Below are 23,550 nucleotides of genomic sequence, written 5' to 3'. Positions count from 1 at the left end.
ACATTGCAATGGCTTGACTTGGGCTGTCAGCAATGACGAGTCGGGATGGAGAAGGAGCTAGGAAATAGGTCCTGCCAAGTGAGGTGCGTGGCTCCTGAAACTGACATCATCGGTACGTGGATTAATCAATAGGTACCTAGGCAATTACTCCGCAAACTTAGACGAAGCGGAGCGGGGAGGACAAAAAGGTGTAAGGTGGGGAACTAATAACAGTTGGGCAAGTCCAGCTACCACCTACGTGTAATTATATTTTGTTTTGTGTAACTTCGTAATGGGGGGGTAAAATAAGACGAAGAAAACCGGGGGACAAGTGTGGGAAGAGACTAAGGTAGGACAAACGACGACTTACATGAGTCCCTACCCGGGAGTTTAGGCCGGACGCCGGGCGCCAGCACTAGCACCAGCACCGCTATTTTCCGTCAGGAGACGACCAAGTGAATAATCGCGGTCCCCTGACCAAAGACCTAGCGGTCCAGGTACTTTAACTGAATGTATTTTGTTTCTTCGGCTCGCAGTACGTTACGTTACTCTTATATTAGGATTCGAAAAGCAGACAGGATAAGAGTGTGATATACCGGGGAACAAAGGAAGAAGAATAAAAGTCCAGAGTTAAGATGAAGCCGTGCACGGAAGCAAGCGAAGCCACTAATAATTCACTAACAAAAGTGGACGTCATTACCCCACTTTCTCTTCCATCCCAGCGGTTCGGTTTGGAAACCACAGAAGCCACTGAAGATGTCGTAAAGCCGAGTTCGGCCCGAATACGAACGCTCGTATGTAGAGAAAGACAGCACTCGGTAGCCCGCCACCTCCATTCCGACTCGACAACGTCTCTCGTCTATCCATGCATACCTATATTTTACGCATATGCCATCTTTCCTGGAAACAGAATAGTAAGGACACGAGTAACCGTATGGAGTACTTGACATGTAAACGCAAAGAACAGCCCAGCTGAGCTTCCCTCGAACACGGTAGGCAAGTCCTTCGCCTTACCCATATTGAAGAAACAGCTTCATATGATCGGTTCCAGGTTGCGCCTTGATAGCTGCCCCTACTGAGCTGATAGCATAAGCCCAAGTCCGTTTGTATAGCTGGTGGTTGCTATCTTACTGCACTTCTTCCATACATCACCATCTTAACTTAACACGGAGAAAGCGAGGAAGCTTTCACAAAATAGATAACAGCACCCTTGGTATCAATACATCAGTGCAAAAATAGCCATCCGAAGCAAAAAAACACCCGCTTGCGTATATATCAAAAGAAGAAAAGAAGAAGAAAAAGACCCTTTTCCTGTGAACGGTCCGCTTCCGACTTTGGGATAATCGAGTCATCATGCCCCTCATGTCCTCTGCGAGATGTCAATCCGCCGGGGAAAAGCTGAAATGAACCGGAAACTGCCAGCATCGAGATATCCAATCATTGACCTGAACCGGCGTTCCCACTGAAGAAAAAATCAAGCCCGTTCCCGCGGGGGAGCTGCTGCTGGTTCTCCGCAAGCTGCTCCAGCAAGCTGAGGAACGGATCCTTTTCCTCCGCCGAGCCCGTCCCCGTGCTGCCACCCGTGCTGCCACCCGTGCTTTTCGCTCCCGGGCTGGTCGCCGCCCCGTGGGCTCCCTTGGCGCCCGTAACGGTACCGGAAGCCGCCGGAACCTTGTCGCTTGCGTTGCCGTTGCCGTTGCCGTTGCCGCTGCCGGTTCCGCCTCCATGCCACGCTGTCGGACTGCCGAACGTGTTCGTCGGTACGGCTCCAAAGATGGAATCGAAGTTACCCGTACCGTCGCTGGTGCCCGCTCCCCCCTGCGTGTTGAAGCTGAACTGCGGCGAGAATGGTCCGGGTCCGTTGGAAATCGAAGACATGGTCGATTGCTGTAATTGTTGTTGTCTTTGTTGGTGCTGGTGCTGGTGACCTTGTTGCTGATGATGTAGAGGAATGGCAAAGCCCAGCGCAGTTGCCGTACCGACACCGACACTATTCGTCGGCGCGCTATTGTAGTGGTCACCGAAGTTCGGAAGGGTCGCATGGTTGTGGGCCTGCTGAAGAGAGTTCGGGTGGCCTGGCCGTCCGGAATTCTGGTGCAGTACCATGCCAGCTCCCTGATGTGGAGGGAATGATTGTTGTAGATGGGATGGAGTTGGGAGTCCCGGGGACGGCGTTGGCATGGCGGCAGCGGCCAGAGACGTGGGTATGTTGGGGTCCTGTCGTATTTGGCCGGAAGACGACATGCTCTTACGCTTTAGGCTGGGACGTGTCCCTTCGTTCGAGTTGCGCGGGGCGTATAGATCGTGACCAACGTACGAGTCTGCCGTGAAGTCGACGACGGCGTCCGCAAGACCAAGGTTGGCAGCGTCAAAGTTGAAATCCTGCCCGATCAGACCCGCATTGACATAGCGGTCAAAGAAGTCTTCGAGATGAAACGACGGTGAATAGCGCGCCGAGTTCATGGTCATGTCCCTGATCAGCTCCGTGTGGGCATTGTAGATAGCCTGTAGCGTCTCTCGCTGGTGCTGCACGCTCGCCCACGCATACCTCAGCTCACTGAGCTGCTGCATCTCCCGGGACAAGAAATCGGCCGCCGAGCTAAACACCCCGAACCCCCCGTCACCTTCGATTTTGTAGTGAACCCCGTGGATGTGAACTGTCCCGGCGGTGCAGATGCAGTAGCCTACGAACGCCGGCCACTCGATGGTCCCCGCTTGCTTGCCGAGTTCCACAAGTTCGGCAATCGCGTTGGCATGCAGGAAGCACATGTTGGTCGCTTCGATTTGCCAGGAATGATGCTGCCCAGTTCCCGACAGTTCTGAAAGGTCGACGGGCAAGAAAGGTCGGTATACGAGGCAGTGGATGAGGTGGTACACAAGTTTGCTGAGAACGAGAGTCGTTGAGTCCGGATGTCCGAAGAGCGCGTCGAGGCTCGAGAAGACATCTTCCGTCCCCGAAGCCCAGATATCCAGGTCGTGCCGGATCTTGGAGAGGTTCGAGAGCGAGTGCCAGGGGAAGTGCGAGTCGCCCTTGACGCCCCCTGCGGCCAGGTACCGGTTCGTGATGCCCAGGATCCGCGCAATGTCAATAAGCATGCTGGTGCTCCCTTGCGATTTCTTCCCACTCCCTTCAAGATACTGCAAGTTCGATGCCGCCTGGAAGAACTCCCCCTCGATGGGAAGAGCGGACCGGTTCGGTGACCAGCAGGGAAGCCGCAGAAGAATGGACCTGTCGCCTAGCAAGGACGGCCGTTTAGAACCGCAGGCCATGAATCTGTCGAGGAGATAACATGTCCAGAACAACATCCTCCTCATTTCTCGCTCCACCGGGGTCACACGAGTATGACTGTCCACTTCTCGATGAGTCTCAAGGGCGATTGACATTCCCACGGCATTACCTACGAGACTAGTCAGTAACGGGCGCACCTCTTTGTGAAAGGGAAAGAACAGAGCGAGAGGAAACCGATGTTTCTTTTCTTTCCTACTCTTTTTCTTTCGTATGGTGAAATGGTCTTACTCATGAGCATATAGGCCTTTTTACCCCTCCCCGAGGCAGTGAAAGCAAGTACCAAAAGCAATAAAGCCTGCAATGCATCGATCGATGGCTCATCTGTGTCGATCTCGGCTCTCGATCGCGCGGCATAATCTTCGCTCAGTTTAACAGCAGCCTGATGGCCGCTGGGATGAGGTGTGTGTCTAGAAAAGCGAGTCAGTACTGGGAGCCACGATGATAAGACACGGGATCCATGCCTCGCAGCGACGGCACAAATCGCACCCAGCAAGTAGCCAGGCAGCTGATTCAGTTGCAATCGTTGCCGCGCAGATGATTCATCGAGAATATGGAAAGGTTTGGCGTGAAAGCGGGAGAAGTAGGTATCGAGAAGAGCGTCCTGCTGAACGGCCGGAGGCGACGGTTCGCTTCGGAAGAGGTCGAACAGTCAGCAAAGGCCAGGGCCTCACTTGGGTAGAAGAAGCACACGTCAGTATCTCTCCTTACCTGGTTAGGGTGGGCGAATACATGGCCGACCCGTCCCTTTCAGAGGTCCTTGACAAGGCTATGGCCAGTCGTTTAACCCTTGGCTCTTCACCGTCTCCCGGTTGGTCAGTGGCAGCGGCGGCACCACCTGATGCTGATGAGGGCTCCCCAGAGTGAGTAGTAGGTGCTGCTTGTTCGGTCGACTTCTCAGTGGCGGTTTTCTCTTTCAGCTTGGCCTCGAGGCCATCCACCCTCTTCAGTAACGCCTCCAAAACATCTGTCTTTGGTCCACGTTTCTTGGGTACCGCATCTAGCCCCCCCGGGGGACAATTAGCAAATGGTGCCGTCCTCGAGTCGCCAGTGAGTACCTGCACATGATGCTTGTACCCGTTGCTCCCCCATAGGAAAACAGTTTCGGGCTTACCGTAGATGCAAGGACACTGGAAAACCTGACAGGCCTCGCAGGCAGGGCGCAAGCGGTTGCACTTGATCTATGCAGAAAAAATTACCTGGATTAGAACTCCTGCATGGTTTCGACAAGTTTCATGGTGTGATCTCGGTTGCGGCCCAAGGATGCCGGCGGCCCTCACCTTGCGCTTGCGACATGACTTGCAGTTCATGGACTCCCGAGGTTCGTTGCTCATGCGCCTGGTCGGCAGCCGCTCGATGCCAACTTGAGGACGAGACATGGCGACGGCCTGGGGAGGCCCCTGCGGTAAAGGGTTCATGGAAAGGGGTCAGAAGGGCGTCGCGACGACGACCGTGCGCGGGGAACAGCAGAAGTCGGTCATTCGAGGAGCCCCTCGAGAGGCGGGCGACGGGTCGCCCCGATGTTGTTTGGTATAACTCAATATCGAACTGAATGGCTGCAGGACATGTCGAAGGTTTGGAGGTAGGCTGGGGGGCTGGATGGCGTGGTTTGAGCGGAATCCGGATGTTCAGATCGAGACGAGCGGTTGTTGTGAGTGACGGTGAATGGAACAAAAGAGGACGGATGATCAGCGGTAATGATGGCGAGAAGGAATTCCGCGACAGCAAGAGCAGCGAGTGAATGGCAATTCCGGCGTAGGTGAGAGGACGTTTCGAAAGGGGGTGTGTGTCTTCGTCTTCTAGGTAGTCTACATGTCGATATGGAGATGCAGCGACAAAAACAATTAGAACAAGCCAAGCTCGAGTGATCGATCCCCCTATGATGGAGACTACGACGCCATCATAATCGCCGTGAGAATGTGGAGTGCCAGAGGAAGCTGGAGACAGAATGGTGATGGGGGATTTGGGTGACCGGGGTTAGGGGTTAGGGGCGCCGAAGGGATGGAAAGGTGGCCGAGGTTTCTTCTGGAGGAAAGGAAAGTTGAAGTTCCATTCTACGACGTTTGTCGAATGCATGAACAAAGGTAGCAGTAGCCGCCAGCAAGGTGCGTACCTTGCGGAACTGGGGTCGACGCGTGAGGGGGTCAAAAGCCTGTCTCTTCGTACTTCGGTTCATGCTTGGTAGACACACGCGGTAATTGGGTACCTTATTAGGGGCTACCTACGAAGTAGTATATTAAAAACACGCCTGCTTTGACTCCGAGCTCCTACTACGGGATAGGATGGTGCAAGGGGGGGACTCGTTGTGGAGCCCCGGTCGTAACTTACCTATTAGGAACGGAAAGGGGGGGGGGGGGGGGGGGGGGGAAGGGGGGGGGAAGGAGGCCCGTCCTGTTTCTTTCTCCGCATCTTCTTTGCGGATAGAGGAGAAGCTTTCCGGCTTTCCAGATTGTGCAGCTGGGGTACGTATCCGTATCCGTACATGTCGGTACCTTACGTTGTACCCTACGTTGTACCCGCCCTTACATCAAGGAGTGAGGTTGGACACGACGTCCATCTCGGCCTCGACTTACCGAGCGCACCCCGAACGGCCAGAACGGCGGCCCCCAGCTTTGTCGCCGAGACGTCATGCGGGAGTGCGTTTGCCCGGCTTTGCCGCTCTCTTACTCGTCACTCTCGTATCGTTCCAGAACCCTGGATAATCAACTAGAGGCAGGCGAGTGTTCACAAGCCTGACCTCCGTCCGCCTCTTAAATCGCTTCATGATTGCACAGCAATCATGAGTCTCGTCCTTCACTGGCTCCTTTTGACGGGGCGAGAAGAGGGACCATCCCGGAGACAAAACTCCCGACGGAGCTACTCATCCCGCTTCTTCTGGAGACCCTGAAACTCGCCCTCAAACCTCACAGGGTACGACTGATATCGAGAACCTCATTATTCGTCTCTACCTCCTCGCCTGCCTGGAACAGAACAGCCCGACTTCTTAGGCGGAGATTCGATTTGGGTCAACCACACGCGACAGCCTGTGCCCGGACTGTACGTACACCCACGTCAACCCAGCAAAGTTTCCACATATCTACATGTACGGAGAATGCCCCCTCGCAAACGAACAAGTCTCGAGTCGTGTGTGTACCTAGATAATGGGATAGACACCGCCCCATAGGTTCCATAATCCATGCCAAACTGCGAGAGGAAAAGCCAACCTCGTAGCTAAAAGAAACGTAGATCCACAAGCAGTGTGAGAAAACGAGGAAGAAAAGAATCGCGGTACCCAACATGCTGTCGTAAACCACTCTCTCGGAATAACGCCGTGTATGTATGCATGCATGCAAAAAGATTCTGTGGCCTCGAGGAGTTATGACTCCTAGCTCAAGGCCCCATAACACCTCTTCTACGCTCGACAAGGGTGCTGGAAGAATAGAGGGGGGTACAAATGCTATGCCGGAGTGGACATGTGTTGTAGACCGAACCCAATCAATATCCGGCGCGTTTCTCGGCGATTTCCTGGCACGAGCTTTTTCAAGCTCTCCTGAGTGTCATCAACATACGCGCATCTCTTCGTTCGCGGCTCAGGACTTGCATGATGGTTGAAAAAAGACCAAAGTTCCATCGACGCTGGACTTGTGTGTTATTCTGCCAATGCAGCCCGTTGCTATGAGCGAGCCGAAAGCATGGCATGGCATATCCCCAAAATCGAATTTCCCCGCTTTATGGGCGTGATTTGCGAGGAAAATCAAGAAAAAGAAATCAGGCACGCGGGCCCCCTTTTCCGAGCATCGTCGCACCGAGGCCCCGTGCTCAATCAAAACAGACTCCGGCCACTTGCCAGCCTGACAAAGCTGTAGGGTACGTTCTGCCCAACTAACAGTCTCAATGTCTCTACCGTCGTGAAAGCCGCCGTGTCCGCCGAGCTGTAGGCCGAGAAACCAATCTGCTCAGCCACGATGCTGGGATCGCCCCCCTTCCGCGCGCTGGCAGTGTCTGCAAGATCTAGGAACACCTTCCTCGTATTGTTGGAGGAGCTCCCACGCCCCGTAGCTCCGAACACTCGAACCAACATCCCGACCAAGTTGCTCTTTTCAGGACCCAACGCCGAGACGATGACGAACGGCGCGGCGTCATCCCCCACCATGCGTGCGCGTTGCAGGCTTTCCAGGCTGTTGAATGGTTCAATGGCAGGTCCATTCTTGGCAAGCACCGGCGGGGTCTTGAAACCAACGGTGTAGATTTTGGAAATGTTCAAAGCTCTCAATGCGAATATGACGGAAGCCGCGTCATCCCCCGAGGATGCCAAAGCCACGGCAGATCGGCCAAAGTAAGCAGAGGGCGCTAGGTCCCGAGTCAACGCACTCAGAATGCCCTTCCAGCTTGCGTTATCCAGGACAAGAGACGTGTTGGGTGGCAGGTTGGAGATTGCCGAGCTGAGCCCGGCCGTGGTGTTGGTGCCGTGGTTGGGTGGGCTTGGTGATATTGACGCGGGACCCGATGGGGGGGAAAGTGATGATGCTGTCCTGACAACAATGGTGTCGACTGTCCCAATAACGCGGGCGGCCTCGGTGAGCTCAGGACCCCTGCCGTTGTTCAGCGATGCGAAGAAAGCACTGTGCTTCAAAAGGCTGCTCCATGATACCGGAGGGCTCAAGTAAGCACCGCCAAAGTTCTTCTGGTTACACCATGCTTCCACGCTAGCCACGTTATTCGGTTGCCGTTCTACGACGGCAAATTGATGGGGCAGACCCAGTTCGTTGAAACATTTTTCAAAGAAAGGCGCTTGCGGTATGGAGCTTCGAAATAATGGGCTCGTGATTCCCCAGATGGTCTTCTTGGGCAGCTGGCCCAGCAGGGAAAGGGCCGTATTGATCTCCGAGGCACTCATCTGACCCGGTGCGGCGACAATAGGGAGTAGAGGGTGTGTGATAGGGGTGAAGACTTTGTTGAGCGTCCTGGAGAACTGACCGGTCTCCTCCATGTTGACGCCGGAGAAGGGTGGGGAGTCGGGGTACTCAGCCCTCATCTTTGACCGGAAATACTCGAGCTCGAAGTTCTCATGATGGTCGTTGATAATCGCGATCATCTTGACTATGTCCGCGTACTTGCTGGATTCGACGTACACTTGTTGGGCTTCAGGCGAGGGCCAGCGGAAGGTACCAGAGAAGTCATGAAAAGCGGACATGATCCTGCTGTTGCCTCTCACCTCGAAAAGTCGTTTCCTAATCTCCTCAGGCAGCCAGAGCTCGACATCGATGTATTCGACTCCCCACTGGATGGCTCGATAGAGGTATTCATAGTACAAATCGGGATCTCCCATGGGGAACCGGCCGTTCTCCCTTGTGCACCTCGTCGTGAATATGAGAGGCAGCTCGGTTCGTTGCCGTAAAAGCATGACCTGTCGGCCGACATAGCTGAGACTGGGAACGGCCGAGTAAGTCCCGTCGCCAGTGGGCTCTTTCAATAAGTCCACCCGAAGTTCCACTGCATCTGCGCCAACGGTCAAAATGTCGAGGTTAGGTAACGCTGCGCTAACGTCAGGAAAGGTTGTCGATATGAAGTACGTCCGAGGTTTCGCCATCAATGTCTCGTGGTGGTTAATCTGCCCCAGGGTGAAGGAGATGAACCGCGACAAATCGCGCCGAAAAAAGGGGGCCTTCGTGTACAAGAACTCATAATCGCACTGCTCCGACAGGTACACATCGGGCGGCATTCCGAGGTCGACACAGTGGGCATTGATGGCCACCACTAGATCCTTGTTCCGAGCGGCAATGTCATTTTTCGCGGCTCCGGCTTGAATGCCAATGACCAGGCCTTTGTCTGCAGTGCTGACTTCACTGAAGCCAGATTTCAGACCTAGAGGCTTCCCAAGGACCTCGGCAAAGGTGGAAACAATTCCATCCTGACCGTCCCCGTATATAATGACAACGATCCGCGGGTCTCCCCTTTGAGGCTCACTGCCAAACTTGCTCGCTGTCCGAGAGAGCTCCGGTGAAGGACTAGAGTCGACATCCATATCGCCATCCCTAGTCCCATTGGTGCTTCGTGGCCGCGCGGGGGTCGGCCCAGCGGACAGTTGCTGAACCGTTGCCATGATAGAAGACCCGGACGCCCCAGCTCCCAGTTGTACTCTTCCGTACGACGACGTCGTTGATTGTGTGTGCCGAGGAGAGGGTGGGGGAGTCGCAAACTAGCCCAGCCTTCAAGGCAATAACACCAGAAGTCGAGCAATGCGGATGGTTAATAAATGATTGTTGAGGGGACTAGGCCGGATTCCCATTCCAAAAACAACCGGCTGTTGGCGTGGAATATTGTGAGTGGACAAGCGAGTGGCATCCGTGGTCTTGGGAAGAGGGATGGCCTCAGACAAACGTGAGGTGTTAATCTTGGGGCACAAAGGGCGGTCTCCGTCAGTTTCCAATCCACTGTTGAATCGCCTCATGGCAATTCAAGAGCTAATGCTGGTCCTTCGTGTATAGGTAGCCAGAAAGAATGGCTTGATCCAAATATCAACGTAGTCTGTGTCCAGTCCTGCCAGACAATCAGAGGGTGGCTCTATGGGCGGCACGACTGCGGAAAGAGTTCAAGAAGCAAACAGAGCAGCACAAGGCGAGGGCGAGTTATCTGGTGACATTCCCAAGCCGAAGAGTCGTGGCGGAAGGTGTGGGAGGAAGATGGATCGGCAGCTGAGAGTGTAGAAGAGATGAAGCTTGGGCAAGCGTAAGGGCACTCCTACAGGTATTCTGGGGTTGATAAGGGGTGGGTGCTGGCGCGGTAGGGCGTTTGATTCGAAAGGAGAATTATGCCGAATTTCGTTGGTGGAAGAGTAGACGAAGGACGAAGGAAGAATTGCTGACGGCTCGACGGTGGGAATTTTCCGCATGGAAGACGGCCCAGTGTGATTGTGCGCAAAAGAAGCTGCAAGGACGGAGACGGCTAGTCCATGGGAGTGGAACTATCGGCAGGGTCCTCTAGATTCGTTCATGGCCGGGTCGGCGTCGGAGGTAGGTATCGTAGGTATCGTAGGTATCGTAGGTATCGTACGTGGGGTAAGGTATCTTAAAGTAGAAGACTTAGAAGATTCGTCTTGAAGCACGGAGCAACGCACGGCAACGCGGAGTCACTGACTGGGGATAGGTGCAACATTAGCACTCTGATCAAACGACAAAAAAGACTTACAGGACTCGGTCGTGGTAATATCAAGTATACCTACATACATAGGCAGTCAGACCGTCGGAGAAGCCACAGTGTGCTTTCTAGGTCCAGGAGCCCGTCTCGTTCGGGTCAAAATAACAGATAGCCTGCTTCGCCGGTGGTACGCAGTGCTGCTCCGTTACTGCTTCCAAATAAACCCGACGGATCAGTGACTGTTTATCGTGGATGGATGGCGACCCATGTGATATGATTGATTCAGAGAGACGGAGTCGCCAGATGCCACCAAGAATGGGCGGGACGCTGTTGTCCGCGAGGGATGCAGCGCAAAACGCAGCAAAGAGAGTTGAAGATCCCCAATCATTACGGGTATTGGACACGCCAAACTGGCGTGTCAGGGTCAATAGCTGCTTCAGTGTTCCATCGGAACCGAGTGGGGCAGGCACGGGCGGGGCGCATGCTCAAGCTCTGGGAGGAGATGACGGCAGTTGAGCTTCAAACAAACTTGCAGTCAAAAGTTTGGACTACACGTACGGGGGCCGGTTGGGGGGTTCCAAACGTCTCGCATGCGGGGAAATGTTGGGGGTCAGGAGGACATGGTGGGAGGAGGCACAACGGGACGAACACCGTCTGGGGCGCTTATGAAATGGGTTCCAAAAAGTTTTGCCGTCGAGAGGAGAACGTCTTGCATGGGAGCTTGATATTCCACCAATCATGTTTGATCATTGGAATATCTGTACTTTCTCTTCTTCACCACTTACTATGTACAGTAAGGTTACTTCGCAAGGTTGACCGAATCTGATCTTCCAACAGGGCTTGCCCCTTCCACCTTTTAAATTGCATGGGATTCTCTGGGTTCTCATCCCACACCATTTGCACCCCCGTTAACCCGTTAACCCGTTAACCCCTTGTCAGAACATAAATAAAGGTACGTAAATTATATATGTTCTTATCTAAGTGAAGCTTATAGTACTTCGGGGAATATCTAACTATTAGGAAAAATAAGAGGAAATACGTTTGGATATATAGGAACATGGTACTCTATACGTCTAATATAATATAGTTTGTCACACCTCGATACGGTGGCTGTGGGCGTCTGACAGTTAGGGAGGATTTCCTTTGTTTAGCAATGTTATTCGCTGTATTTAGCTACAACTAGGCTATAGCCCACAGGGCGACAGGTGCCGCGCCATAGTTTTAGGGCTGCATGCGCGTCATGGAAAAAAAATGAAAATGAAAAAGCCGTACTATATAGAGGAATACATTATGACCCGTACAAGACTGCAGTAGATCATCTCTAGACAGTCCGAACCCCCATGGCTCTTCCTCATAATTTTCCTATTTTGTGCCGGTCGTATAGAGTGTGTACATGGAATCTGCAACTAAGATTGTCTGCTAATTGGTCCTTAAGAGTTAATAACCCACTGTCCTAGTAGAAGGCCCGAAGAGACGTCGTCGAGGTGAGAGGAGGACAGTCTGGAAAAGGCAAACATGGCAAACTGATCAAGGGAAAATATGGCAGCCCAGTAAGATGCATTCATCATCGTTTACGTTCGGGCACAGTCTTAATAATGGCTAATTAATGCTTATGCACGACAACACACCCAATCAGTCATGATAAATCTTGGCCTTTAAATTCACACCTCAGGACACGAACAAGCTTGGGTCCCTGTTCCGGTTCCCCTTGACGTGCTATCTGAATTGGAGTTTGCCTCTTGATTTCCATACGGAATCGGGATCATCATCTGCACTATCAGATCACCTTTCAAGAGAAGGGCTACCTTTCTCCAATGTCCTCCCTTTCCAGAAAAGCCCTTCTCGTTTCTGTTTCACCGTCTTCCGGGTGGACTTGGACTTGGGGGCTCGCCCAGCCGGTAGCAGCCTGCAAAGCAACCGCGGCAATGGTCAAGGCGGCAGCGGCCTGCCACGTCCCTCGCGACGCAGCCGCGTAACATTCCACGGCGATTTGGCGTTCGGCATCCTCCAGACCGCCATTGTATACCAGCGCCGGGCTTCCAATGAGTCTAGTGATCAGCTGACGACGGTCCTCGGTCAGTCGGTCGCCGTCCAGTTGCAAGAATTCATTAATAAGACCGCTTCGAAGCAGCCTATAGAAGATGCCGCCCCCGATAGCCGTTCCGAAGCTCCCACCAAACCCGCGGAACGTGTTCAGGAGACTGGTAGAGATGAAGTGTTCTGTAGGACTAGTCAGGTGAAGGAGGTGCGCCAGAGTGTAGTTGAGGGAACCGCCTGTTGCTAGACCACTGAGGAATACGACGAGGACGAAGGACCATGCCGGAGCCGTGGTGGTGCCGACCAGAGAAAGAGCGTAGAGTGTGACACCGGAAAGGCCAAGTCCGATGATGGAGGGGAGCCAAAAGTCCCCGTTACGGCGAACATGAAGCCAGCCCACAATAAGACCTCCGACACCGAAGCCCAGGTTGGTTGGGATCAGTATGGAGCCGGCAATTGCGGGGGCGTAATTCCTGACCGCTAGGACGAAAATTGGGGTGTAATAGAGTAGTGTCCACCTTGAGGCCATGAATATGAGTTCTGAGATGAGATGTTAGTGGTTCTTCCTTGTACCTTTTTTTTTCGCGGATACTTTCTGATTGCAAGCGAAGAGAGATGGCAGAGGGGAGAAAAGAAGGAGAAAGGAAAGAACAAGCGCCAGAGACTGAAAATTCTCCAGGGGCCGACTTACGGGCGATGCAGGAGAAGAGGATCCCGCGTGATGATAGGATGGAGAGAGGTATGATCGGATCAGCGGCAACAAAGACTTCGATCAGGATAAAAACAAACAGGCTAAAGACGGAGAGAATGATGGGCGTCCATCTGACGTCTCCTGAGAGACCATACAAGAACAGCACGATAGTGAGAACCTAGAGAGTGTGTCAATACTGCGCTGCAGAATCAATGGCGATATCCATCTGACTGACCATAATGGAAGCGCCAAGATAGTCTATACGCGCCAATTTTTCCTTGAGGCTGGACTGGAAAGATCCGTCGTCATTTTTGGGTTGTTTCGGACTCAGTGTTCTCGGGACACTGAAGTAAAGACCGAGCGATGCTACGAGGGCGACAGGCGACTGGACGCCGAATATGGGTCGCTAGAGGCGAGGTCAGCGCGTTATACCTCCGAGGCACAAATCAAGACGCCAAGACGCCCTTACCCATCCGATAGCAGGTAGAAGTGCACCGTATACAACGGCACCAGTTGCGAGACCAATGGTGAAACCGCAGTTCAGCAGACCGACAAAGATGCCGCGCCTCTTCTTACTGACGAGTTCGAGAACAAGAACGACTGACAGAGTCATGACGGCGGCGGCGCCTACGCCAGTCAGGACGCGGCCGAGGATGAAGACGGCAAAGGAGCGAGCTAGCGATGTGACGAGGCCACCAGCAGCAAAGAATAGGCCAATAGGCAGAACAAGAGTACGGGGAGAGAATATAGTGGCTAATCGGCCGGACAGCGGGGACAGGGCGGAAGTGGCAATAAGATAAGAGGTGGTGAACCACATAGCGTCTTCATAGGACTCAAGGTCTTCAGCGATGGCGCCTTGAACGATGGTGACGCCGGACATGTTCGATGCTGCGGGAAGTTAGCTGGGGAAAGGAGCGTAAATTGCTAAGGCTGGGGGTTTGCGTACCCTGAAGGAATATAAGAGTCCATAAGCTGAGGATGATGGCAACGGCGCGAGGAGTGCCGACTGAGTGTTTGGGATCCCCTGAATCGGCGCCCGAGTCGCGTCTCTTGGAAGATGGGGCATGGGAAAGCGTCTCGGAGCTGGTATCGGAATTCAATAGAGTGGTAGTTTCCGTTGGGACAGCATCGGTGTCCTCGGAATGGTGATCCGAGGCATCACGCCTCGCTCCGTTCTCGACATCCGGGAACATGGTGTGGACCGCAAAAGGTGGAAGCAAAAGAGATAGAGAGAAAGACAAAGGGAAATTGGGAAGGAATCACGAGATGAATACAGACATTTCTCAGTGAATGTCGCAAACTACAATTGAGGTGAAATCGTCTAATTACCAAGATGTATATATAGAAGGAAAAGGCGCCATGGAGACGAACAGCGACAGATGAGCACGAAGCACGGATAGCTGAGCTTATCCATCATGGACGTTTCATTTCGAAGCACAATGAACCCGGAAGGCCGGAAGGCCGGTACCTTAGGGACGATTGGTAAGCAAGCGATTGGAGAGGTACAACGTACGTACATATCTTTGGAGACCAGACCCTTGGGATGACGTCGGGAATCAAAATCATTATCTCCACACTTTAAGGGGCCAATGTGTATGGGTTTGCTTATGTAACCTGCTTTTGGCTAAGGTACCTAACGAGGAAAGGCACCCACAGTCCAACGGCTACGACGTCCCCGACAACTTGAATTCTTGTATGAACGGTGCCACCTTACCACCCACGATGACTTTCATTTATGACCTCAATTCATACCCAGGCTTCTCTTAGAGTCTTTAAAAACTCACTCGGCATGCATAAGAGCACAGCAGATATGGCAACATGTTGGAAAAGCCCCATTGGCGGACCAGTCTGGTACGTTTGAATCCAACAAAGATCCATATTGCACGACACGCTCCAAGCATCCAATACCCAACAGTATTCATGAAGTTACCTTCACCTTAAGGAACTGGATCAAGGTACTTTACCTACCTTATCTGGTAGCCGTAGGATGCGAGAGAGAATCCAATGGGAAATTCTAGATCTTGCCGCTCATTCGCCATCTTGGGTCGTGGTTTCCTCCTCGTGGCGAGCTACCTACCTTTAGTTTGGCCGTATCTCTACGTACCTAGGTGTAAGTCCGCCTCCTTATTTTGGGTACGTATTACCTCACGTCGGGGCAGCCTTAGAACCGTGATGGCATTATTAGATACCTAAGGTAGGTACATAATGTATTGGGCCTGTATCTCTTTTACCAAGTACCCAGTATGTATCCGGTCCTTTGGCTTCGTTTCCCAGACCTCCCAGAAACACATCGTCGAAACTATGAACTGGACTGAAGGAGGCTTGCAGCGGCATTCGCGCGGCAGGGGCTTCAACCCCTTAATTCCCAAGCAGAAAGAGTTCTTCGCCCGTGCTAGGCTGAAATTGCAGGAACACGCTGCTGGCAGCTCAACATCGGTCTCCTCCATTCCCCCAAACCGCCTGGATTCCGGACATCAACAAAGGCAGAAAACTACCCGGGAGCGCTCGTCAAGCATTCACTCGCGGTCAAGTCACTCAAGCCATGGTCTCCCTAAGAAAATCCGCAAAGACTACCGAGCCGTGTCTCGTTCCTCTCATTCCTCTCGATCCTCACGACTCGCCGCCCAAGGGAAAGCCTCGTTGTCCCAAAATACTCAGAACCGCCTCGCAAAGAACCCGAATTCCTCATCACCAACCCCGGCACTTTCGGCCGCAGGCAAGGATCCCATTCCTAGGTCTCCCAATGCAGCCATAAATGACCTTGATTCGAAACGCCGAGACCTCCTCCTCCGCGGTGACTGGGTCAGCATCGGCTTGCAGAAATCACTTCCCATCAAATTCCCACTACACCCAAGTTCCCCCAAAAATCCGAAATGGGGCTTCGGTCGTCGAGACGTCCGTTCTGGGGAACCCATGCAGTCATATGGTGCTTCGCGGATCCGGCACAAGAAGCTAGCTACAGATAGTTCCACCGACGCATCGCGGCCAGCTAATCAGATGCGCATCAAAATCGGAAGTCAAGATATTCACCTAGGAACATCTAATGAGACTCGAAGCCTGAGGGGCCCTCGAAAGAGATCACCAAGTCAATGGGCCAGTGGGAACAGAGGCTCACCCAAGTCCTCGCCCTACTTTCACGGCCGTACCTTCCGAGAGGCTTATGTCTCCCACCCGTCGGAATCCAAATACTCGCTCCACAGCTTACGCAGTGATGGTCATTTATCTTCTCCCAGACGGCGGCCTCTGCGGAATTCGCTCCAATCGACAAGTTCGCCCTGGACAGGTTCAAGCCATATCGAACCTGAGGCTGTCGAGGATGGCCATAGGGCCAGCCATGTTGAAAGGAGCTTATTTCAACCCCCTGAGCCCCAGAACCAGATCTTTCCTGAGACGTCTTCTCCTCTCGTCCACCACCCGAAACCCCGGCGTATTGCCCGAATCCTTCAATATCAGGAGTCTCAGTCACCGAGCTCGGATGGCGGCCAGGCTAGCGTACGAGCACAAGTAGGCCAGGGCCACCATTTCGGCATCACATCATCGGAAGGTGGCCAGAACGATCAATGGCGTTCGTTTATAACATCCCCTCGCCGGCAATCTGACATCTCAGCTCTCCAGGCATCGGGAGACTCGCCCTCCACACACCCGAAGATAAGCCCAGGGATAAGCATGGAACAGCCTCCGAGACAAACGCCTCGCGAAATTCCGTCTCGTATATATGAATACATGCACACGAACGGATCAATGGAAAAGTCAGGTTCTGTAGGTCCAGCCTGGGGCTCGCCCGAAACCGTATTTAGCGACTGGCCTCCTATTGAGGAGGAAGCTGTCAACTCCATGTCCTTCCATTCCTCACCTTCGTATGTGGACCCCGATTGCAGTGAATCAGGTTTACGTGGGGAACATGATGGGTTCGAGCACAGGAGGACTGATAACTCCGAGTTTGTCGGTTCTCACACACACCAAGGTGTACACTATGACCACTTAGCCGATGCTACCAAGGAAGACAACACGCAACGAGGTGGGTACAGGGTATCGGCCGGAGAGGTGGACGAGCCGAACCATCTAGACTCCCAAGACACCGGCAGGGATGTTTCTGCGACACCCTCTTCTCCATCTGCGCCTATGGCTAAGCTTGCAGAGTCAACACATCTACAGCCAGATGCCAACGAGGACGTCGCTTGGATGACATTTCTCAACTCGGAGGTCGACGACAGCGACGAAGTACTGCAGAATGCCTTCGATGAAGCCACATACGAGACAAGCCGTGCAATCCAACCATGCGACGATTCCGAGGAAATAGATGGCGACCGAGCCATTGCCGCCGTTGATGGCCATGTTGAGACTGTCGCAACGTGTGGATCATCGACATATTCAGAGCAGTCTATAGTCGAAACCAGCCCAGTACGATCTGGTCTGACGGTGGCAATCCCGTCCACAATAGCGTCAGACCAGACCGTCGAAGGTCCTAGCTGCCTACCCACCATCTTCGAAGGCTTAGAGTCTTGTGGATCTAGTGACTCAACTGAAGTCCAGTCAGAGCTCCCGGCAGCCGATACGGCACTACATGACAATGCTTCGATAGTGGCGCAGCCGTCGGAGCCGGCAGTCAGCGAGGTGACTTCGTTCAGATTTAGATTTGCACAACCAGAGCGGTTTGTAGGCCGCCTCGCCAAGTCCCCGCATCCTCCGGCAGCAAGTCCTTTGGTGCAGCTCAGCGTGCATGCGCCACCTCGAGGACGAGGGCGTCCTAGAAAGAAGGCAAAGGCCGGGAGAACCAACATTCGGGCCCTACCTGATTACAATAGCGACCCCATTGATGACTGAGTAAGGTAAATAAAGGGTCTAGGTTTCCTCGCGTAACTTCACCGACCTGTAAGTATTTCCATCGTCTACATTGCAGTCTTGATCGTACGGGGGCTCGCAAGCCGGAGACCTTTGCTTGATTGTCACGACCAGAAAGATATCAAGAGTTCGTCGCCACCATCTAAGGTGTGCAATATATATGAAAAATTGGGATCCTGGCCCTAGCTTAAGACAATATACAAAGATGATGAAACCATGGAAAAATCTATGTTGATCGCTGTGAAATAGGACAAAAAACCAGCGTCTCATAAATACCATATAGCCATTCCAGCCAGAGACCAGCTGTTGCTCTGGGAAGCCTGTCCCACCATTCCAACCCAGACGTCTCCAACACAAAAGAAAATGTCTCTTAACGCCTCAGCCTGGAGGAAGAGTATGCGATCTATATACATGGGCGATTGCTGTCACCGGAGAATTCATAGCCTGTTCTCCCTGCTCTAAGCTCCTCGCGGGGTGTTAGGTCGCCACCGCTTCTCAAAAGTCCGATCCTCGAAGGGAAACCGGAAGAACTTGGGACCCTTCCGTTCAGGCGTCACCGCCGGGGCTTCTGCCTCGGGCAAGGGGGGCTCCTCGGCAGCGGCGCCCTCGGTGGGAACAGCAATCTCTGGAACCACAACGCTCTCGGTAACGATACTCTCAATTGGGAGGGCGCCGTCGGTGACGATGCTTTCAGTCGGGAAGACGCTCTCAGACACGACCAGGCGGCTCTCGCTTACGGCCAAACTCTCGCTGGCGGTGATGCCCTCTGTCGGCGCCGCCCCGCAGACGTCGACGACCTGGGTGATGATCTGAGTCTTCGTCTCGGTCACGACGACGGTGACGGGGTTGGCGCAGGCAGGGCAGTCGGGCGGCGCAAGACCATTGGGCTGAGTGGGGGCCGCCGCTTCGGGGACTGTCATGGTGATGATGCCGACCTGGCCGCCCACCGTGACTGTGACGACGCTGGTCTTAGGAGCAGCCGGCGCTTGGCCCTGGGGTGCCGTCGGAGCGTCGGGAGTGGGGTGGATGGTGATGGTGGCGGTGCTCAACTGCGGAACGCCGGGAAGAGTCGGATGGGGAGGGAGAGTCACGGTGACAACGGAGGTGATAGGAGCTTGAGGCTCTTCGGGGGTCGGATGAACGGTAACCACAACGGTGCTGATCTGAGGCACACCGGGCTCGGCCGGATTGGGCGGCAGAGTGACCGTCACGACGGACGTGATGGCGTCAGGGTGGTCCTCAATGTCCTCATCCCCAACCACAGGCTCGGGCGTGGGCGTAGGGGTGGGAGTAACAGTAACGGTGATGATGCTGACACCGCCAGTACCGATGGTGGCAACCTCGTCGTCGGGTAGGACAGTAGTAGTGATGACCTCACCTCCGGCGTCGATGATCTGGGAAGTGACGGCCGGAGAATCTGTCTCCACAGCCTCGGGAGGGAGGATGACGGTCTGGGTAACCGTGGTGGGCACAGGGAGGCTTAGGGTCGCGGTGACAGCGGCTTGACGGCAGAGGGTCAATTGGGACTGGCATTGGGTCACCTGAAGACCGAACCCCACGACAGTCAAGCACTGGCTGAACTGAATGTTACAGGCGGCCAGACAGGCGTCCTGGAAGCGGCCGAAGTTGAAGTCGCCGACCAAGAAGCCACCTGGGAATGGTGCTGGTCGGACGGCGGGGCAGAGGCCGCCCAAGGCCGGAGGGAAGATGAAGAAAGTGACCTGCTTGACAATGACGATGACGGGCTTTTGAATGACAGCTGGATCGGACGGGACGGCGATGACGGTAGATGTCGGCTCCTCCACATCCAGAACAGACGAGGTCAAAAAGTCGAGTTCAATAGACGAGCTGGGCAGTTCGAACTCAACGCTGGAAGTCTCCTCGAGAAAGCCATCGATCGACGAGGTAGGGATGTCCAGTTCAACGGAAGAGGTTGAAAGAGCATCAAACTGGACGCTGGAAGTTTCTCCGGTGAAATCAAAAAGAGACGAGGTAGAAAAGTCCAGTTCGAGTGAAGAAGTCAGGGATTCGAACTCGATATTCGAAGTCTCCTCCGCAAAAAAAGGGGCAGAAGAGGTGGGGATGTCGAGCTCGAGCGAAGAGGTAGAGAAGTCGAGTTCGATGCTGGAAGTTTCCTCCGCGACATCGGCAACCGAGGAAGTCGGGATCTCGAAGTCGGATGCAGAGGCGATCACATCGAACTCAACGCTCGAGGTATCCTCCTCCGCCGAAACCACAGACGAAGTAGGCAGTTCGAGTTCGACAGATGATATATCCTCGACAACCCCGAGGACTGAAGAGGCCGGTATCTCGAACTCGGCGCTCGAAGTCGCCTCTACTGGCTCGGCGTCGGCGGCGCTCGTCACGTCGATAACGCTGGTCAGGCCGTCAACCAGATCTGACGTCGGAGGGAGTGGAACAGAGGACACGATTTCCACCGCCTCGGTCGGCTGTTCGTCGATAGCGTTGTCAACAACCGTCGGAGAGGCGAAATCTAGACTTTCTGCAGGCGGCTGTGCGACATCTTCGACGGGTAAAAGAACGGCGCCTTGTGGGGGTAATTGCTGGATCGCCCGGGCGAAGGCCGTGCCAGAGAAGAGGATAGGGAGAGTGAACAGCTTGGCGTTAAGCATGGTGGCTGATGTACAGAGAATGACTGGTGAAGAGAAGAAAGCTGGTGTATGGTCTAAAAAGAAAGAAATAAAGAATGGGATATAAAAAAAGGCTCAAAGGAGCAAAAGTGGCCAAGCACTGTAAGAAGGGAAAGAAAAAGGGGAGGACGAAGAGAAAGGAAACGAACGAAATCAAGCGAATCTCGACAGGGCGACAAGATACTGGTTGTCTATGACTAGTTCTTCAAGTGAAGAGGAGGGGGAACGAGTGATTATATAGGTATGGACGAGTTCCGGGCAGTGATAGACCAGATCAGGAAACATGAAGCCATCTAATGTGGTCATGTCGAGCCCCTCCCTGGGCACAATATTCAGCCTCGTTGTAGAGCGAAAAGGGTACATTTACCGGTCTTGGGCCTCATGGTGAGACGTTTCACGACCAGAAGGCCACAGGAGCAGCTAAGGGGGGACAAGTTCAGCAAAAAGAAACGTTTAGGCTAGACTAACACGGTAAGATGGGGCGATCATAGTGGGGGTCGTGGGAACGAAGTTGAAAATAAGGTTGAGCGCAAGGGTGGAAGTGACAGGGGGGTCGGACAGGAGGTGAACGTCGGGGCGATCCTCAGGGGTAGTAGTTATGGACCATGTTTAGGTGTGAAGCCTGCGTCACGATAGGCGCTGGGGATGGTGCGGATCGTGCAAATCATGCGATGTATGGAGTATTCGTACGTTGTATTACGGAGTGCTGTAGGAGGTCCTCGCAGTGTAAGGCGAAGGTCCGCATGGTGGCTCCGATGCATATTGAAGAGCAAAAAGCTGAATGGACGATCCCGTTGTGATCCCATATATCGAATGGTTTGAGTAGACGTCTGCAGATTTCTCTTGCGAAGGACGCCGTCTGGTTCTTCCCCCAGTCCACTGCGGCCTTTCGAGTGAAGGCTAGCCAGACCAGGGAGAAGACAGTAAACATCACCTACTACGACGTAAATCGTGAAGTACGGAGTAGCAAGGGGTGATTTCACCTCGAGGGCTCTTTGGGGGATCCAGGGCAGTAAAGTCGGACAACAGGAAACCCATATGCTAAGGGAGTGCCTATCTTCTGGGGAGGTCGGGTGACTCGCGAGTTGAGCCCCCTCATGGTTTGAAACGAGTCCACGACGGATAGACTCGTCGAGAAGCTTGGCCAAGGCCAAAAAAAGAACTATAGCGTGTGCGGTCCAAACTGCCGTTCAAGGATAATGGAGCTATTTTCGGCAGCAGACGGTTCGTTCCAACTTTACTTGGAGCGAACGATTATTTGTCCGGTAGAAATAAAAGCGGAGAACCAAAACCCTCAAAATGTTCGCGTGAAGAGAAAAGAGGTTGAGGTTGGGATCAACCTGATCGTGAGGTTGAAGTGAAGTTTGGAGATGGAGATGGAGATGGAGATGGAGATGGCGAAGATGATCTGGTACTCCGCACTCCGTACTCTTTTCGTTTGAGGCTCAAACCGTTTTGAGGGGTACACTACAACGAAACCCTGATTCTGACCAATCAAAGGCTCGTGTCGCTCCAATATCTGGTGACATAATCATCGTTCGGGATTGTTGCGTGCTTCGATTGTGTTTTGAGTTGGAGCTCGGGCCATTTCGAAATCCGTCCACGTCTTCGCCGCCGTTTCAAATGAGTACCTTGTCTCTGTATAACTGTTCCAGTTCAAGGTACCTTGGTATACGTACCTAGTAGTATGGAGTATTGCCTTGAGTATTAACCTCCTTTCCTCTGACTCGGTTCTGTTCTTCTTCTTCCTCTTCTTTGCTTCGAGTTCTTTCCTAAACGGGATGATGCTATTTCTAGGTACATGGGTGACGAGACGAGACGAGACAAGACGACGCCAAGAAATAACTGTCATCCAACTCCAGTTCAGGCAAGCAACGCATAGACGTGATGCATCGTATCCTGCGGTCAAGCAGATACCTATGCCTAAGTGGCCTTACAATACATAAAGACACAGCGAGAGGACTTGCGTCCATTGGGGGAGGAGCTTATCCCACACGGCTCTGAAATTACCGTAAAGTCTATCATATTTTTATTTCAATTTTCGTAATATATTTCCTATTTATATTTACGTAGTAATAGTATAGTAAAGGGGGCAAAAACCTCTTAGGCGCCGTAGACCGTAGTAACATAAAAGGGAACATTCAAAAGATACCAACGTTAGATTTACGGGTGATTCGCACGGAACTTTTGTCAAAGTGACGTTGTAATATGCCGGAAAAGATATACATCAAGGGAGTAGCGGTACCGAACTATTAGTGCGGTCAGTACGAGTATATACCTTACTATAAGGAAATATACACTGCAAAAAGGCCGTACAGTGGCCCGGGCGGAAGTATTTCCTGAAGAAACGGAAAAAGATTATAACCGCCAAATAAAGTGGTCCAGCTTCAGCATAGATATAGATTTCAAAAGGCTAAGTGTTTCGGCACTTTTGCGGGACTAGCCAATTTCGCCCAGTTCCTTCTCGTCCCACAGTGCATTCCATACAAGGTCCGAACCAGTTTAGCTTGAAGTTATACCGAACCTTTTACTTACTCACCGTATATACACCCACACGAGGGTCTAGCGGTCTAGCGTGGCGCCGTTAAACCCCGCTTAGGAAATGGAAGTCCGAAGCATGACGCACGACGTTCAATGCACTCCGTACTCGGTATAGGTCGAATGCAGCAACTGCAGGCCAACTCAACTCCCCGAGTCACCGGACAACGAAGACGTATTCTATTTTGCCCCCAAACGTCCAAATATACCTTAGCCCACCACCTCATTGTCCGTTGGTTCGACCACCTGAACACGCCTCCTGTGTCCGTACCTGCTGACAGGTTCTCTCTACCTTACCTTATTCCTATCAATGTACCTTGCTGAGATGCTGCGCAACGACGCCCATCCATAATCCTGTGCCGATCCTACAGTTAAACCAACGCCCGACGCCTCCCCTGGTCCAGCCTGGT

General features: G+C 53.1%; 9 protein-coding genes across 9 annotated transcripts; 1 reads left to right on the top strand and 8 right to left on the bottom strand.

Moving 5' to 3' along the window:
- Positions 1-1,206: 1,206 nt before the first annotated feature.
- SODALDRAFT_119469 (hypothetical protein) lies at positions 1,207-4,966 on the bottom strand. The gene is made up of 6 exons (XM_028606615.1): positions 4,546-4,966; positions 4,380-4,446; positions 3,977-4,265; positions 3,730-3,897; positions 3,497-3,675; positions 1,207-3,377 (listed from the first exon to the last, which is right to left on the bottom strand). The coding sequence occupies exons 1-6, from the start codon at positions 4,681-4,683 to the stop codon at positions 1,417-1,419; spliced, it is 2,802 nt and encodes a 933-aa protein (XP_028469245.1). The 5' UTR covers positions 4,684-4,966; the 3' UTR covers positions 1,207-1,416.
- A 1,152-nt stretch (positions 4,967-6,118) lies between these two features.
- Positions 6,119-6,622, bottom strand: SODALDRAFT_119422 (hypothetical protein). The gene has a single exon (XM_028606614.1). It carries the CDS (start codon positions 6,541-6,543, stop codon positions 6,271-6,273), a length of 273 nt encoding a protein of 90 aa, XP_028469244.1. The 5' UTR covers positions 6,544-6,622; the 3' UTR covers positions 6,119-6,270.
- A 445-nt stretch (positions 6,623-7,067) lies between these two features.
- Positions 7,068-9,347, bottom strand: SODALDRAFT_270820 (pentafunctional AROM polypeptide; the record flags this gene model as incomplete). The annotated part of the gene is made up of 1 exon (XM_028607738.1): positions 7,068-9,347. One exon carries the CDS (start codon positions 9,345-9,347, stop codon positions 7,068-7,070), a length of 2,280 nt encoding a protein of 759 aa, XP_028469243.1.
- A 2,336-nt stretch (positions 9,348-11,683) lies between these two features.
- SODALDRAFT_292124 (MFS general substrate transporter) lies at positions 11,684-14,503 on the bottom strand. The gene is made up of 5 exons (XM_028608682.1): positions 14,056-14,503; positions 13,579-13,997; positions 13,345-13,515; positions 13,110-13,287; positions 11,684-12,958 (listed from the first exon to the last, which is right to left on the bottom strand). Exons 1-5 carry the CDS (start codon positions 14,300-14,302, stop codon positions 12,183-12,185), a joined length of 1,791 nt encoding a protein of 596 aa, XP_028469242.1. The 5' UTR covers positions 14,303-14,503; the 3' UTR covers positions 11,684-12,182.
- Positions 14,504-14,773: 270 nt separating this feature from the next.
- SODALDRAFT_357478 (hypothetical protein) lies at positions 14,774-15,148 on the bottom strand (the record flags this gene model as incomplete). The annotated part of the gene is made up of 3 exons (XM_028614009.1): positions 14,774-14,799; positions 14,894-15,000; positions 15,078-15,148. The coding sequence occupies 3 exons, from the start codon at positions 15,146-15,148 to the stop codon at positions 14,774-14,776; spliced, it is 204 nt and encodes a 67-aa protein (XP_028469241.1).
- A 166-nt stretch (positions 15,149-15,314) lies between these two features.
- On the top strand, positions 15,315-18,052 carry SODALDRAFT_377107 (hypothetical protein; the record flags this gene model as incomplete). The annotated part of the gene is made up of 3 exons (XM_028614886.1): positions 15,315-17,723; positions 17,770-17,933; positions 18,010-18,052. 3 exons carry the CDS (start codon positions 15,315-15,317, stop codon positions 18,050-18,052), a joined length of 2,616 nt encoding a protein of 871 aa, XP_028469240.1.
- A 357-nt stretch (positions 18,053-18,409) lies between these two features.
- SODALDRAFT_322563 (hypothetical protein) lies at positions 18,410-20,584 on the bottom strand (the record flags this gene model as incomplete). The annotated part of the gene is made up of 1 exon (XM_028609733.1): positions 18,410-20,584. The coding sequence occupies one exon, from the start codon at positions 20,582-20,584 to the stop codon at positions 18,410-18,412; it is 2,175 nt and encodes a 724-aa protein (XP_028469239.1).
- A 171-nt stretch (positions 20,585-20,755) lies between these two features.
- SODALDRAFT_377105 (hypothetical protein) lies at positions 20,756-21,924 on the bottom strand (the record flags this gene model as incomplete). Its single annotated transcript, XM_028614885.1, has 4 exons — positions 21,586-21,924; positions 21,207-21,502; positions 21,001-21,022; positions 20,756-20,939 (listed from the first exon to the last, which is right to left on the bottom strand). The coding sequence occupies exons 1-4, from the start codon at positions 21,699-21,701 to the stop codon at positions 20,756-20,758; spliced, it is 618 nt and encodes a 205-aa protein (XP_028469238.1). The 5' UTR covers positions 21,702-21,924.
- Positions 21,897-22,131, bottom strand: SODALDRAFT_357474 (hypothetical protein; the record flags this gene model as incomplete). The annotated part of the gene is made up of 2 exons (XM_028614008.1): positions 21,897-22,023; positions 22,094-22,131. 2 exons carry the CDS (start codon positions 22,129-22,131, stop codon positions 21,897-21,899), a joined length of 165 nt encoding a protein of 54 aa, XP_028469237.1.
- Positions 22,132-23,550: the final 1,419 nt, after the last annotated feature.

This window comes from Sodiomyces alkalinus, assembly GCF_003711515.1.
Source record: "Sodiomyces alkalinus F11 unplaced genomic scaffold SODALscaffold_2, whole genome shotgun sequence".
Lineage (NCBI taxonomy): Eukaryota > Fungi > Ascomycota > Sordariomycetes > Glomerellales > Plectosphaerellaceae > Sodiomyces > Sodiomyces alkalinus.
The sequence above is the reverse complement of the archived record's forward strand: the minus strand, read 5'-3'. Positions and strand labels throughout refer to the sequence as shown.